Here is a 17,546-nt window from a genome sequence, read left to right as displayed (position 1 = left end):
CTTTGGAAATAATAATTTTAAAAGTTCACAAATTTAGCACAAATGTTCATTGTCTAAAATGGTATGATACTAGAAATGACCCTAATTGGCTATGAAGTAAATATTAAAACCATACATCAGAATGCCGTGCAGATGATATATGAGGACAGCAGCATTTCACTACCCAAAGAACTGTTTAGATGCATTTTAGATATTGCATGATCAAATTTTTTAAAAAGTTAAAGTAAGTAACAATTGATAAAGATTTCTAGATAGCAAAAGTATCATAACTGGCAAAGTTTATTATTAGGCAAAGGGAAGTAAATAAGCTATTTGTAACCTCAAAACAAGTGTATTTAAGCTGCATTTCTTTCTCACAAAGTAGGTAGCAATATATTATTATGATGATATTGGCCAAAATGTGGGCCATCCACTCTGACATATCCATGCAAATCTCACATCAAATGGAAACATTTTTCTTGAGGACATTCTCCCTTTCAGAAGTTCTAGCAAAATGCTTGAAAGCTGGGGCTTTCCTGGTGGCTCAGTGGTAAAGAACCTGCCTGTTCCAATCCATGGGTCGGGAACATCCCCTGGAGAAAGAAATGGAAACCCACTCCAGTATTCTGGCCTGGGAAATCCCATTGACAGAGGAGCCTGGCTATAGTTCATGGGGTCGCAAAAGGAAAAAAAATATGTTTGAAAGGCAAAAGCAGTAGATCTTAAGAATAAAAAAATAGCAAAAGTTAGGTGGTGGTGTTTTAAAACAGTAAAAAATAGAGAAGGAAATGGCAACTCACTCCAGTACTCTTGCCTAGAAAATTCCATGGATGGAGGAGCCTGGTGGGCTACAGTCCATGGGGTCACAAGGAGTCGGACATGACTGAGCGACTTCTCACTTTCACTTCCTAAATACAATGGTGGTTCTGATTATTGCACTTAAAACTGGGATGTTGGACTATATTTTCAGTATTCTGTTAAACAGTAAAGTACTTTGTAGATAAAATGATATTTAAAAAATATTGTTACCAAGTGTCATCATGTAAAGAAATAAATAAATAAAAATAAAACTATAAAAAAGAAGAAAAAGCTCTCATGGGTAATATTACAAAATAACAAGAAGTTATAGGGCAAATATTGTGCATTTGGCTATTAATAGAGTATATATTTTAAAAGAATAACATGTAAAGATGCAATTGGGAAATGACACAAAGATGAAAATGTTTTGATTGTCATAAACAAGCAGCATGGAACCAGATATGTGAACCTTAAAAATAAACCTAGAAGTATCTGTAAAGTGGAGCTACAAGCACAAAGGAATGATAATTCTTCCTCGCCTCTTCCCTAATTCTGTTGAATCTTTTCACTGAGAGTGCATGTTATATCAAGTCTGCACTATCAGTTCTCTCATCTTAAAAAAAAAAACAGCTTTTCTGATCGGGATGGGGAATACGTGTAAATCTATTGCTGATTCATGTCAATATATGACAAAACCCACTGAAAAAATAAATAAATAAATTAATTAATTAAAAAAAAAATACAAAAATCAAAGAAGTTAAAGAATACCTTGTAGCTCCGACTTTGAGTATCAGTTTAAATTCATAGTATTTTTTTTTAGGCTCCCTAGAGGAATGGCTGATTTTAGATATGGGACAGGATTATATAAGAGGAGCCTGGAACATCTTGTCAACACAGAAAATTAAGGAAGTTATCAAAGAAAATCAGGGTCATGACAAAAGAATCATCTTCTCTGAATTACACTTTTATTCAACTGCTTTCCTAACACCTCAACTTGAATGTCTGCCAGGTATCTTGAACTTTTACCATGTCCAAAAGTGAGCTTCAAATTTCATCAGTGTAAACCTTTACACTTTTTTGGTCCATACTCCAGATTTAAATCTATCAGAAATCCCATTGACTCTACCTCAAAACATCTAGAATCAGACATTTCTCATGTCCTCCTCATTAGCCCCTCTGATCCAAGCCTCATTGTCTCTTAAGTTGTTAGGATAGCTTGTTTATCAACACCTTAATATTTCTCTGCCCTGTCTGACTCTAGCTATAATCCAGTAACTGGAATATTATTTTTGATTCAGATCATAGCCCCTCTCTATGATGAAATATCCAGAAACCTTCCTCTCCCTCACAATACAGGCCAAAGTTTTACAGCAATCTACAGAGCCCAAGGTGATCTGCTCAGATGTCCCTCTTACCCCTCTGATCTCATATCCTACTCTTCTACCCATTTCACACCCTGCTCCAACCAGACATGTGCTCAGTCGTGTCTGACTCTTTGCAACCTCATGGACTGTATCCTGCCAGGCTCCTCTGCCCATGGAATTTTCCAAGAAAGAATACTGGAGCAGGTTGCCATTTCCTATTCCAGGGGATCTTCCTGCCCCAGGGACTGAACCACATCTGTTGAGTCTCCTGCATTGGCAGGGGGATTTCTTACCACTGCGCTGCCTGGGAAGCCCTCTATGCTCCCATCATACTGGCTTTTTTAGCGTATATCAAGTATTCAAGGTAAATTCCTCTCTCCTAAACTTTGCACTTGCCACTTCTGCTACCTGGAATGCTATTTCTCCAAATAAAAACATTGCTGATTCTCATAGTCTTTAGGACTTAACACAAATTCCTCCATCCATCCTTTTAATGCAACCCTATTCAAATGGCATTCTTTCAGAGCACTATCTCCCCTCTTATTCACTGCTACAGTACCTAGAACAGTCTGAAGTAGTGCTCAGTAATATTTATTGAATGAACTACTTAAACTGATGTTGAAGCTGACGAAGTAAGACTTCAAGGAAGTGATGTCATTTTATCTGTGTTGAGACAGTGTATTGGTTCACAATAGCTGGGGAACAAACAATAAGAACATGCTTTGGTTTTGTACTTTTTTTTTTTTTATGAATAGAGGGGAAAAAAATACTGAGAAATACTGATAGGTCACTTTCTGGTTGACTTATAATTCTGGCAAGAATATGGAAATATACTGTGTCTTCTTTTGAATTCTAAATGAACTATATAAAAATAATTAGCTAATTGCATTGACTGGTATCTGATCTAAAGTTTTCTTTTCATAATGCCTCACTCTCAAAAGAGTAGCAAAGATGAAGATGCAAAGGCCAAGTGCAAACCCAACTGCCAGTGAAAGTTGCGCACAGATATCAGAGTCCATAAATCTTACCTAAAAGGGGCAGTGATGAAGCCTTACTGTTGTTTGTCATTGAATTATTCTTCCGCTTGATTCGAGGAATAAATTTTTTTTCCACAGCCCTTATCTTATGCGCCAGAACCTCTGTCATCATCGCTGCTCTCTTCTTCCCAGAACGAGGAACGGGTTGAGTAAATCGCATTCTTTTTCTCTGGCGGGGTGCAAGGACCATAATGGCCCCAGATTTGATCTTGGCTTCCATTCCTTCCCTTGATCCAAATTCATCTGTGTCTGAAAGTTTATAAAGAGGAAGCACATGCAGCTGCTCATCTTGAGGAATAACACCAAATGAGCGGTTATCTTCTCGTGTTAAAGTGCAGACCTGATAGGAAGAAAACATGAAATGGGAACTAGAGATCCTGCACATTCATCACAGTTATTCCTACCTTCTTAGTTGCTCCTACTTATTTATTGTTGCCATTGTGAAAGGGAACTATTTTAAATTGGTTACTGTGATATGTTAATTCATTTTGGAAAAATATTTTATATATCTAGTTACTCAACGCTATTCAATATGAGTAACTTAGCAATTGGTTTTAAGCAGACCAGTTTAATTTTGAGTTGATTTTCTAAGTACATATTATACATGTTTATGAATTTTATAATATTTCAATATTAAGGCTTCTTTGTTATATTCCACCTTTTCCCACAGTTAACAGTTACTGAATTGTTCACTATCATCATATTAAATAGCAATGAATAAAAGATATTACTTCAGGCTACAAATCACACTATTTCTTACTATTTGAATAATGTCACATTCCTTGCTTAGAGGTGGTTAGATCCTAAGGAATTTTCTAAGTTGCCGTGATTTCCTCTATGATTTTTTCACTTCTGCTTGTAAGTGAAATTTATCTACACATATTTTACCCTGCCCTGTTTGTCGAGGTGAGTTTTTTTTCTCTTCTTCATTAAAAAAATTGACAGATATTAATGATGCAAAAGAAGCGCAGGAGATTTCATTTTCTAGCAGGACTTATATACCCCAATACTTTTAAAAATTAGCTGAAATATTTTATCTGGATAAAGAATTGTTCTGCCCCATTTTGCTTTTAGTTAGGAGTATAACATAAATCTGTCTTTTTCTTGGATGTAATATAGGACTTCTTAAGAAAATTTTGTCTTGGACTTCCCCAGTGGTGCAGTGGATAAGAAGCCACGTGCCAATGCAGAGGACACCGCCTTCGATCCCAGGTCCAGGAAGATTCCAGTTGCCAAGCAGAAACTAAGCCTGTGTGCTTAGAGCCTGTGATCCACAACAAGAAAAACCACTGCAATGGGAAGCCCACACTGCAATCAAGAGTAGCCCCCAATCACCATAACTAGAGAAAGCCAACGCAAAGCAATGAAGACCAGCACAGCCAAAAATCAATAACTTTAAAAAATAAAAATTTTGTCTTGAATATAGCCAATCTCAGCCTTCTCTTTACAAGTTATTTTTGAGGTGGGAAGGAGGTTCAACAGGAAAAGGACGTATGTTTACTTATGGCTGATTCGTGTTGCTGTATGGCAGAAACCAACACAATATTGTAAAGCAATTAATTATCCTACAGTTGAAAATAAAGTTTTTTCTAAGTTATTTCTATTCATTGTAGAGAAATGAAAATACATGGAAATGTAGGAAATTCCTGACTTTGATACATAAAATTATATTTATCATAAATTAATATTTTAATGATAATTCATTTTCAAATGTCTTTAAAGATCCATCAAAAAATATATCCAATGATCTCATTATTTTTCATTAAAACATTTCTTCCACAACTAAGATCTCTTTCTAAGACAGCAAGGTGTTGTAAGACTGGAAACTGCAAGATTTGATTTCTCCAAGTTGATAGAACTTAATGGATACAGGTGATAAAGTATGTTAAAGGTGTTTTTGTTTTTTTTTTTTTTTTTAATGTTAAAGGTTTTTAAAGTCACATTCCTTTCTAAACATCTACAGTCACATTTACCATCAAGGCCTGAAACACTGAACTCTTTTCGGTGTAATTTGTTAATAATTTAAAAATAATCATCTTTAAAATTAGAATATTTCACTTATAAATGTTTACTTCAATTTATTTGGTCACAGGGAGACTAAGAAGGGGACAAAGACAAGGCAGGAGCATAATTACAAAGACCAGGGAAACAAGGAGGAGGAAGAGTTGGCAGAAAACTTTCAGGAGTTCACGTTTTCAGAGATGGGGAAATCTAGCATCATGCCAAGTTCTAGGTATGCACCTCATTGCATGAGCAATGAGAGGAATGCAGAGAACAAGCATTGAATAGTACATAAGAGGAGAATCAAAACTTAGTTTGACTCTCAACCTAATCCAACCTGATACTAATAATTATCTCTAATGAAGGAACTGATGGAAAGTGTACTAGCCAAGCAAGATGTTGAATTACTCTTCAGCTAAGATTCATCTGGATGGATTTGTAAAATTTCAACATTTGAAAATAACATTAGTCTCAGAGACCAGAGTCAACATCAGTGAAAAGGCATGATAGGCAAAAAGTTATTTCTGCTCCTTAATCTGTTGCTGATAGACCGCACAGACCAAATAAGGAAGGAAGACTGCATTTTGATGGATCAGACAGTACACATTCAATCAAAGTGGAACAATCATAGCTCTGTCTTCAAAGAGGCCAAACTGGTATAGTTCAGAAATAGAGGTAATCACTCTCTGTTTTACTGGGTAAAACAGAAGTTTATCTACTTGAAGCAAACTCATTTCCCTTATAAAAGGACTATTGCATGATCTTTCCTGAGGTCTTCTCCTTACTTTAAATATATTTTGATTGATTTCACGCTAGAAGCATGTGATTGTTTTCCATGGCTGTAAACATAACAAGCACATATATGTGCAAATATTTCTTCTAAATATTCCTACAAACTAGTATTAAGAACCAACATTAAAATTTTGGCACACAGTTCCCTCACAAAAACCCTGAAAATGGGAATTCCTTGGTGATCCAGTGGTTAAGACTCCACATTTCCAGTACAAGGGAGATGGGGCCCTATCCCTGGCGAGTGAACTAAGATCCTGCAGCCCGTGATGTGGGGCCAAAACAAACAAAAAACCTATGAAGTACAGATGGCAAAAAAAAGAAACATTAAATTTTACTTAATTTAATTTACTTAAATTGCTTAATTTCCTACCTACCAGTTTGATAGCAGAGAATGGTAGCTTTGAATAACCATGTAGTCCTCCATCCCAACAAACCTACCACAATATGTAATTTGAGACATTCAACAAAATATTTCAGGCTTGTTCTATAACTTTTGGGTAGCACTGTTGATATCAGGACCTCAGCTTGAGAATATGTTGATGGAGTCTTTAGAATTAAAAGCGACCCAGGTACATACCACTGTGCTGCCATTATTCATGTTGTGAATGTCCCTGTGGGGATGGGCACAGAAGTCTAGGCAAGCAGTGACCCCAGAGAAAGGACGACCTTCTTTCTTCCCAAGCCGACACTCTCGGGCAATATGTTCAAGCGCCACCTGAAGAGTAATGAATTACCCACAGTTTTAAGAGACAAAAAGAATCACCTTCTATAAAGATAAAAATCACTTTATGACAAGTTTATAACTTAATTATGCTTATTATTTCAGAGATTTAGATTATCATAGTGATTGTGTAATTTAGTAATTAATATTCAGGGTAAAGAATTTGAGACTACATGAATTAAAATGACAATCACTGAAGGCAACAGGAGGACATTAATACTTGGTGGTGGATAAATAAGAAGAGTAGCCTGAAATATTTCATTAGGAGAAAAGACTAACATAGTGCTTTGATCATGCATCCAGTTTTCAAGGTCTATAAAACCAGTATAGAAAGTCAATTTGTAACTGTTTAAAATGAAAGGTTGGAGAAACACCCTGGTGGTCCAGTGGCTAAGACTCCAGGCTCCCAGTGCAGGGAGACCAGGTTTGATCCCTGGTCAAGGAACTATATCCTATATGCTGCAACTAAGATCAAAGATCCCATGTGCTGCAACCAGGACCCGGCCTAGCAAATAAATAAAGAAGCAAATAAATAAAGAAGCAAATAAATAAATAAAATGAAAAACAAAATGGAATTTAACAGAGAACTTGTTATTCGTGATAATACAAATAAATATTTTAATTTTTATCTCATAACCCCTGGTTATGTTTTTCATTTTCATTTGTTTTTTGTCCTAGTTGCTCTGTTTGCAGGATCTTATTTCCCTGACCAGAGATAGAACCTTCACCCTCAGCAGTGAAAGTGAGGAATCCTAACCACTGGACCACCAGGGAATTTCCTGGTTACGTTTAAAAGGTATTTTACACTTATTTTCTAGTTTGTCTGCTATATGATTTACCATTATTTTCTCCCAATGTATGGTTATCCTTTTCTTTTCTTTAAAAAATGTGTTTTCCCACCTCAGTTTTATGCAGATATTATCGACATACATAACATATGTAAGATTAAGGTGTACAATGTGATCACTAGATACATGGGTATGTTACAAAATGATTACCACAATAAGGTCAGTTAAACATAATGACAATTTTTTGGTGTGTAGAGGTAACATTTAAGACATAATTAAAACTTTTAAGTATAGCACAATATTATTAAATATGGCCAACAAGCTGTGTACCAGGTCTTATTTATCTCATTGCTGGGAGTTAGTACCCCTTGGCTGATATCTCCTGATTTCCCCCACTTCCCAATTGAATTAAATCTCATTGTGGATATTTGATTCAATTGCCATGAAAAAAAAATGAAAGTGAAGTCGCTCAGTACTTTCCTACTCTTTGCGACCCCAATGACCATAGCCTACCAGATTCTTCCAGCCATGGGATTTCCCAGGCAAGAGTACTGGAGTGGGTTGCCATTTCCTTCTCCAGGGGATCTTCTCAACCCTTGGGTCAAACCCGGATCTCTTTCTTTGTAGGTAGACACTTTACCATCTGAGACATCAGGGAAGTCCTCAATTGTCATAATGCTGTTTTTAAAAAAACACTAGATAATTTTTATAACTGTCAATAAAAGATCTACATTGGGGTAAAATTTGAAAAACAATTTCTGTTAACAAGGACATTGTTTAGATGTAAATTTAAACCATGTTTAAAAGCTCTATATAAGGTCCTAAAACATACCTGGTTTTGATAAGCAACTGGAGCATACTGCTTATAAATTGGAGCTAATTCTGTAGCCAAACTCTGTAAATTATCTTCAAGGTTTTTTTCCTATAGGAAAAGACAGTCCATAAAAGTTGTTTCATAATTACATATGAGTGATGAATTTATATAACATATGAAAATGAATTATACCTCATTGCTGATATGTTTGTTGTTGGTGCACAGTTCATACTTACCCTGATAAGCTACCATGGAAAATGACATGATTGCTACCATAAAATCTAAATTATTAGTCATTGTTATGCTTAGATTTAGTCTTTTGAAATTAGAAGTCTATGTTATCAGCTAATGAGAAATCTAACTGGTGTTAGAGGTAAGTTACAAAGTTGCTCATGTCCAAACAAGAACCATATTTTTTTTTTTTTTAATTTTTTATTAGTTGGAGGCTAAAGAACCATATTTTATATTTATTCAATAGCAGAGGGCACTTGAAGTAAATCAAGACAACTTTCCTGGTGGCAAGTGGAGATGTGGAAGAATTCTCACAGTGAAACAAGCGTCTATAACAGAGATGGGAGAGCAACACATATAAGGCACATACTGTGTATCAGATCCCTGTGCTAAGAGCTTCAAATATAATAAGTAGGCAATAGGCTGTCTAAATCCAGTGTTTTCTTTTCTACACAGTAATGTCTACAAACTGAGGAAGATTTGATAGAACTGTGGAGAAGCCTTAACACTTTATCAAGATTCTGGGACCTAATGATAGTAGAAACATGTAAGACTTTTTCAAAAGAAAACTGTAGTGACAAGAGTAGTAAAAATGCCACTGGTGACAAGAGGTATGGAGGAGAGAAAGGAGCCTTTCGTAACAATAGTTTGGAAAAACATCGTGAGAGTTTTTCAGAGATGACTGTATCCTAAATCAAATCTGAGATTGATAAATGATCAGTCACAAAAGACAAGAGATGAAGAACTGAAGCAATGAAGGACTTCAGAGGTTTGAAGGTTTCTGTCTCATTTGTGTTCTGGGAGATGAGGAAGGAAAACCTTCTTATGGATCAGTTCACCTCTGGTATGCAGCAAACTATTATAGAAACCAAAGCCATATAGCAGTGTATACATAGGAAGTTAATTCTTGAGTGCTTTATAAGAAGACTCAGTCTTGGCAACTGCAGAGCACCAGTGATAATCCTTTTACTTTCCTACTCATTTCAGTTGGTGTGTTCATTGAAAAGGAAATTCATATACATAGGGTCTATATCTAAACTGCTCTCTTCTATTCATCTGTCTACTTATATATCTGTTACTCAGTGTAGCTTAATAAATATAGTCAGGGAGGTCAGACCACTAACAGCAACAACAAAAAAAACCCTTTCTGGCTATACTGACACATAATTTGAGAAAAACTTCAGAATTACTATTTAAATGCCTAGTTAAAAGACTTTATTGTATTTTATCACACTTGAGATATTGGGTAGGGTAAATTGTGTTTTACTGCTAAAAGAATGTTATGAATCATTCAATGTCACTAGTCACATTGGGCAATTTTTTATCTTATGAAGTAACATGTCTTGCATACAAATGAAATAAAGCAGGTAAATAGAAAAAAAATAAAACTTAAATAGATGATTATTATTGAATGCAGTTTCTTTATCCATATTATAAAAATCCTTACTTTCTAACTGTTTCATTAGAATGAGTGGGTGTATTGGAGATCTCTTATCTTTACATAATGGGGCTCACGCCCTATATCCCTCTGCCCTTCTCACCCTACACCTTATTTCTCGGGCCATCATCTCCACATCAATGCCTACAACTACCACCTGGATCACATATTAACCCTAAGGTTCTTATTAATGACCAGATAGCCTCATTTGGATTTCTCTTAAGAATCTCCAAGCCAATGCATCCAAACTGAATTGATAATCTGTCTTCATATAAACCTAGTCTTGTTTCACCACACCGTTTGTCAAGGAATAGCACCTAGTTTTAACAACCTGTCCATAACTACTATTTATCATTTCTTCTCTCACAACCATATTCTAAGTCACTACTATCCCTTCTTTGGACTATTCTCATAGCTAGCCTATCATACTAAATGAACTCTTGGCCAACTCCAGTCCACAGAGCAGCCAGAGACATCCCATTTAAAAAAAAAAAAAAAAAAAAGGTATCATTATATTACTCTCTGCTTTAACATTCTTCGATGATCTTCCCATGTTCTTAAAGGGCACTATATGTACCTCACTTTCCCTAGCCTACTGAGCTTCACACTGGTCTTTTCTCAGTTCCTGAAAAGAGGAATGCTTCTTCCTGTATTACAAACACTACATAAACATTACTCATTGTTAATAATAACCATAAGCAAAAACTGATCGTCCATTTATTATACAAGTGTTATAGAATATAGCAGCTTCATCAGATAATTATTTAGAAAAAATTAACTTTTATTTTAAGGTTTATTTTAAGGAAGAATTCACATCTCATTATCCAATATTCTGACCTTTGAACATACTACCTTCTCATTATCAGGTATTTTATATGTCCTTTTACTAAAGTTTTCTGCCTTAAAGTCCTGATAAACTTCTTGTTAGATTTCTTCTAAGGTATTTTATCTATAAAAGACAGTTGCTCTCTAGAGTGATTTCCCTCTTTTATTACAGTAGATGGGAACTCTAGAGAAAACAAATAATTTTGATTACTCTTTAAAGGGATTATTTACTTATTCTGAGCTTTCCTGAAAGATGTTACATTCCTTGTATTATAGATACAATTAGATTAACTCCTGCTGCTTTATTTTGTGTTTCCTATTTATCTTATATCCCAATTAGATATGATATCTCAGTTAGATTTTTTAAACTAACCTTGCTGACTGATGAATGGATTTTTTTCCACAACTAGTTCAAAGGTTATAAATTATATTTGTATTCATCTAAAAATTTTTAAATATACACTTCTCAAATACGTTTTTCTGACACTATTTAGAGCAGTATTTTCCAAGCTGTGGGTCATGACTCTTCAGTGGGCTAAGAATTCAGTTTGGTAGGTCAAAACTAGAATTCAAATAAATGAAATTTTATTAAAAAATGCTTTCCTGCATCATAGTGATCCTCAGCAATAACAATCAGATATTGACTTTTTAATATTTAAATATTATCTTTGTCATATGTAATAAGGCTAAATGTTATTTTGTGATAGTTTTATCTATTCATTTGAAGATATATTTTTCCAAATACTTACTTATAGTATAAAATGTTTTTATACTCTTGGTCATAGCACAAAGCTTGAAAAACACTGATCTTGGACTTAATCACTATCTAAATTCTCCCCATTCCAAACAATCATAAAACATTGCCACACTTAATTTATATAGGTGCCCCACCCCCTCCCATTGCCTACCCACCCCTGATTTGAGAAGAGTATTGAATTATACTTATAGGTTGTTATTTCAATTAAAAAATGTAAGTACTCAACTTATTTAATTTAAACTTAACAATAAGGTTGACTAATTTCTTTGCTCACCATGGCCTCGTGTTCCGGACAGATTGGTTCCGGTTTCATATATCTTCTTTCTGGATTACGTCCTTTAGTAATTCTTTCATAGTAGTGCTGTGGGTAGTAAACTTACTGAGTCTTTGAAATGTTGGCAAATAGCTTTATTCATTGTTCCTACTTTGGCTGGGTATAAAATTCTAGGTTTTTTTTAACAGTGATTCTCTTTAGGGTGAGGGAAGGAGGGAGTCAGGGACAATTGGAATTTGGGTTGATAATTAAAAATTTTACCTATATTATTTAGAATTTTAAACTATTTTCTTATATATATATACACACATATAGTTACTATTTTGTCACTATGTTCTAATATTAATTTTTTTACAATTTAAAAAAATTTTAAAGAAATGTACTTACATATTAATAAGTGTAATTCATAAGTAAAAAGAACACTTACGTGTAAGGGAGAACTTGGATCAATTCTAAATCTTCTAGGACTTGGGCTTCTACCAAATTTGCAGCCATTGAAATACATACTCCATGAACAGCCAAAAGAGAAGGAAGCTCCACAAGTCTCTGGATCAATTCCTTGACATGTACAGGTACGACTGTAAGATGATAATTGCAAGGGAATGAACTGATAAAGTAGCATAATACCTCAAACAGAACATTTCAGGTTCATATATATATAGAAGCATGGATGGATAATGAAATTATTTTAACACACCTATTTCATTACTTATTTTATCTAAGGTAGTGTTAACAACACAAAGTTAATAATACTTGAATGTAACTAAAGCTTCAATTAAAATGTTTGTTCAAGATTGTAAATCCAATAAAAGGCAAGAAACCATACAGATCTGAAATATATGTAACCTTGTTTGACTTGGAGATATCCAAGGGAAGGAAATAAAGGGTCTGGATTTTAATCATAGATCAGTTTCCTATCAGAAGTTGACAATTATAGCACCTCATTGGATTTAAAAATACAAGCAATTAAAAAGTACATTTTTGAAAAAAAAATAAAAGAATATAGAAATTTGAAATCAGAACTATATTTAGTTGTGAAAGTCAGGAAAATGCCAAATATGAAGGAGGAATAGTTCAATTATTCTAACTTTCACTAAGATAAAACATATACTTTAAAGGGAGCAAAAGATTACAATTACTTAAAAAGAAAAAAAATAAGATGCAAAGAGTATCAAAGAAGAGAAACTTTAAATTGCAGAATTTCAAAGAAGTCAAAAAAGTAGAAAAATATACTGTGTTTAGTCACTCAGTTGTGCCCAACTCTTTGCGACCCCACGGACTGCAGGCCACCAGGCTCCCCTGCCCATGGGGATTCTCCAGGCAAGAATACTGGAGTGGGTTGCCATGCCTTCTTCCAGGGGATCTTCCCAACTCAGGGATTAAGCGCAGGTCTCCTGCACTGCAGGTGAATTCTTTACGTCTGAACCACCAGGGAAGAACAAGAATACCGGCTTGCCTGGGGATCTTCTCCAGGGGATCTTCCTGAACTGAGAATGTAGTTTAGCTATTAACTATGAGACCTAAAATTTTCTCCTAAACAGTCAACATCACCAATGATGAGACAAAAAGACTTTAAAACAGCTCCTAATATTATGAACTGAGTGTAGTATTCTTGCCAATAATTCCTGAATTGAATTGAATCAGGAAGACAATCAAAAATTGAGCAACAGTTTGCAAAATTAGCTTGTCCCTTTCAAAAATACAGTGCTATGAAACACAGAAAAAAGATAGATAAAAGTACTAAGGAACCCAAAAGACAAAATAACTTATTCCATCAAATCCTAGGTGGGAGAAAATTAGTATGCAGTACACTATAGGAAAGTAGATGACATTTGAATTAGAGAATAGCATTTTATCCAAGTGAAATAGCCTGGTTTTGATCATTGTACTGGGAATGTTCTCATTCTCTGAAGTATTATTTAGAAGTAAAAGTTTGCAACTACTTCACAAATTATCCAGAAGAAAGTACAGAAAAAAGCAGTAATGATGACATGTAAGCTTAAGTGTATTGTGTGATTATTTGTGGAATCAGAAATGATTCCACAAATAGGTAAGGTAAGGGGTATATAAGAATTCATTGAAGTATTCTTACATCATTTCTGTAAATATAAATTTTAAAAAATAGGTTGGATCTACATTGAGTGAAATAGCATAAGACTTATTTATGAGTTATTGGGAAAAATAAGCTTATATGTACACAATTTACAACAGTTTCTCTATATTAGAGGTATTATTATTATGAAGCCACATAATAAAATAGATACTAAAATTATGTATACATATTTATTGGCATTAGAAAAATAATAAAAAGTATAATGAAATGATTTTAAGCATAAAAAAATACTCTGGAAGATATACGAACAATCCTGTGAGGAGGTTAAAGTGAAGTCACTCAGTCATGTCTGACTCTTTGCGACCCCTACCTACCAGGCTCCTCTGTCCATGGTAAGGAGGTTAGAGAGGGGATATTTTATAATTTGTAAAATGACATTTCTTTTTTTTTTAAAAAAGAGAACTTTTTGAGGAAAACCATACAAAACACTGTTGAAAAACACAAACACTTGAACAAATGAAAAGAAAAATCTTTTAATGGGATGTAAGATCCAATATCAGAATAATGTCTGTTTATTCAAAGTTAATGTAATCCCATTAAAAATACCATTAGATTTATCTTAAAACTAGACAAATTGATTATGAAGTTCATTTGAAAGAAACATTTTTAAAAAGCCTTGAAAAAATAAGAATGGTGAGCTAGTCTTACTAAATATTAAAATGTATAATGCCTCTATAATTTACAGAATTCATAAGAGAGAGGACTTGATTTTTGTATAAAGTTAGTATTTCAAGTCAAGGGGGAAAGAAGAACTCTCCCAAGTAGGGTTGTGGTAAATGGAAAAAAGAATAGAAATGGGTCTCTTCTCACTTCTGTCCAGCATAAATCTTAAATGATTTCTGTTTGAAAAATTTCTGATTTCAACAAGAAATAAAAGAAAACATGGGTAAATTATTCTAGAGCTCGTGTGAAAGAAAAATGGTCTTAAATATCACAAAAAATTCAGACACAGTAAGGGAAAAGAGATATAATAAGTGACATTAAAAAAACACCCTGGGACTGCAAAGAGATCCAACCTGTCAATCCTAAAGGAAATCTGTCCTGAATATTCATTGGAAGGACTGATTCTGAAGCTGAAACTCCAATACTTTGGCCACCTGATGCAAAGAACTGATTCATTTGCAAAGACCCTGATGCTAGGAAAGATTAAAGGCGGGTGGAGAAGGGGATGACAGAGGATGAGATGGTTGGATGGCATCACTGACTCAATGGACATGAGTTTTGAGTCAACTCCAGGAGTTGGTGAAAGACAGGTGGGCCTGGCGTGCTGCAGTCCATGGTGTTACAAAGAGTCGCACATGACTGAGCGACTGAACTGAACTGAACATGTATAACTAAGTCAATTTGCTGTACAGTTGAAATTAACACATATTGTGAATCAACCATACTTCAATGAAATTAAAAAACTAAAAAACAAATGGCAGATGTTCTTAACCATATGAAAAAATATCCAGTCATAATATGAAAAATGCAAATCAAAAGAAATTGAAGACATTTATCCCCTATTAAATGGGCAAAATTCAAGTTTGACTACAATGAAAGCTATAGAAAAATGGATATTCTCTTACATTGCTAGAGAAAATGGAATATGGTACAATTCTATTGTAGGAGTTGATTCTTTATAGAAAAATCTCTCTCTTTCAGACAGACTCCAGGGCTGAGAAAGATCAAGTATCAAAAATGGAAACAAGCAAAGAATTAAAGAAAAGATCCTAAAATGGCCTTAACTCACTATGAAATAAAGTCTCTCTCTTAAGCAATGTTCATTCTTTTCAGTTGCATAATACCTAAAATTCTGTCCTCACCTATTATATATATATGTCTATTATTTGGTAGTCAATTTAACAAGATATAAAACTGATGTTAAAACAGTACGAAGCAGATTTGATTACTTTTCATTGAGCGTGCATCTGCGGTCCGTGGGATGACCGTTGTATGCCTTGAGACTCTCGGTAAGCTGCGAGTACAGTCTGTCCGCCATGGGGAGAGGGATGCCCTCCCATACCATGATGAGTACCACCATCACAGCTGTTGGGCAGTGGTGGCCTGTACGCTGTCGAACCAGACAAAGAACTTTCTCTTCGTCGCTGCTTCTTCTTAAAACCTGTCAAAACAGAATGTATACATTTATGGAAAACAAGAAACCTAACGTCAAATGCAGTGGATATGGCTTTTAAAGTTCTTCATCACTACATTCTAGCTTTTTTAACTTACTATTTCTTAAAAGATTTGACGCCTATAAGGCCTTTAGTTGTTAGATTAGCTGCCTCCACACAACTCATCACAGGGTATCCAAGGTTACTTGACTAACAAACAGGCTGAACAGAAATCTGTGGAAACAGTTTGTGTTTTATTTCACTGTTGACACAGTATTGCAAAACAGACAACAGAGAATCCCATGGAAAAGAGCCTAATTAACTCATCTGCTCTTCCATAATTGCCACAACAGGACAAATCTAGCTAAATGAAAATAACCTAGTACTCCCAACATTAAAAATAAGCTCTGAGCACTGATATTTAGCATCTGAGAAAAACTATGGATATTTGCCTAGGGCAAATGGTTTTGCCATATGAAAAACAATTCATACATACATAAAGCAATATTCCTGCGATTTTTTTCCATGCTGCCACAGATAGTTATCATACCCATCTTAAGATTAAGATATTCCAGCTGACAGAGAATGCAAATTATAAGCAATTTTGAATATTTAACCATTTATCTTACACTGCATCATACACATGGGTTGCTAAAAAAAGATTCCTAAGTATTTAAAATACTGTTCAGTGGTCCTACTGTTTAGTTTTGTTAATTACATTTAATTACTATGCTTAAAACTTCCACATATCGCAAATTACAGAGAGACTAATTAGATCAATCAGTATGTAATCAGTAAATGATGAAACTGCCCAACCCTGTGAGGACAATGGAGCACCCAATAGCATAATTAATATTCCATTTTTGTTGCTACAATATTACAAAAACTTGAGATGAAACTTCTTAAGATGTTAGTTACCCAATATCACTTTCTTCTGTCACTCCAGATGGTTAACAATCATTGCTACCAAGGCATCCCTTGAGTAGAGTTGGCTTTAGGACCTTCCCCCTAAACACAATTATTTACATTAAAATTTTTTTCTATGTTTTTATGTCCTTTTACAGCCAAAAAATACATTTGCTTCCAAATAAACTCAAATGCAAAATGATATTGTATCAAACAAAATCACACCAGATAATCTTCATGCTGTCAAACCAACAAAGTTATAGTGATAGTCTTTGTGTAGAAAATGCTAAAATGCTATTTATTCACTGTGTTTGTGCCTTTTCTAGATCTTCCATAGCTCTTTCAGTGAATGAAAGAAAATTAAGCATACTGAGTCTCTAAAAGTTTCAGTAAGCTGCTTAAGTATCACTGTGTTATGGATATTTATGTTCATCCAAAATTCATATAATGAATCCTAAATCCAAACAATGGTATTAATAGAGACTTTGGGAGATGGAGATGATTAGGTCATGAGGAGGAAGCCCTCACTAATGGCAACAGTGTTCTTATAAAAGAGACCCCTTTGTCTCTTTAGCTCCTTCTACCATGTGAAGACATGGAGAAAAAGGACCC

At 34.5% G+C, this 17,546-nt stretch overlaps 1 protein-coding gene across 2 annotated transcripts in view; it reads right to left on the bottom strand.

The window, feature by feature from the left end:
- Window positions 1-17,546, bottom strand: part of TET1 (tet methylcytosine dioxygenase 1) — a 136,584-nt gene that overhangs the window by 6,580 nt on the left and 112,458 nt on the right. Inside the window, exons 7-12 of one of the 2 annotated variants that reach the window (XM_043926402.1) lie at window positions 15,825-16,036; window positions 12,247-12,397; window positions 11,820-11,906; window positions 8,313-8,402; window positions 6,549-6,686; window positions 3,170-3,518 (exon numbers count right to left, since the gene is read on the bottom strand). In XM_043926402.1, coding sequence (XP_043782337.1) covers window positions 3,170-3,518; window positions 6,549-6,686; window positions 8,313-8,402; window positions 11,820-11,906; window positions 12,247-12,397; window positions 15,825-16,036 — 1,027 coding nt within the window. The remainder of the gene's footprint in view (window positions 1-3,169; window positions 3,519-6,548; window positions 6,687-8,312; window positions 8,403-11,819; window positions 11,907-12,246; window positions 12,398-15,824; window positions 16,037-17,546) is intronic. The other variant, XM_043926403.1, reaches the window with a different exon arrangement.

Source organism: Cervus elaphus, chromosome 15 (genome assembly GCF_910594005.1).
Source record: "Cervus elaphus chromosome 15, mCerEla1.1, whole genome shotgun sequence".
Taxonomy (NCBI): Eukaryota; Metazoa; Chordata; class Mammalia; order Artiodactyla; family Cervidae; genus Cervus; species Cervus elaphus.
The sequence above is the reverse complement of the archived record's forward strand: the minus strand, read 5'-3'. Positions and strand labels throughout refer to the sequence as shown.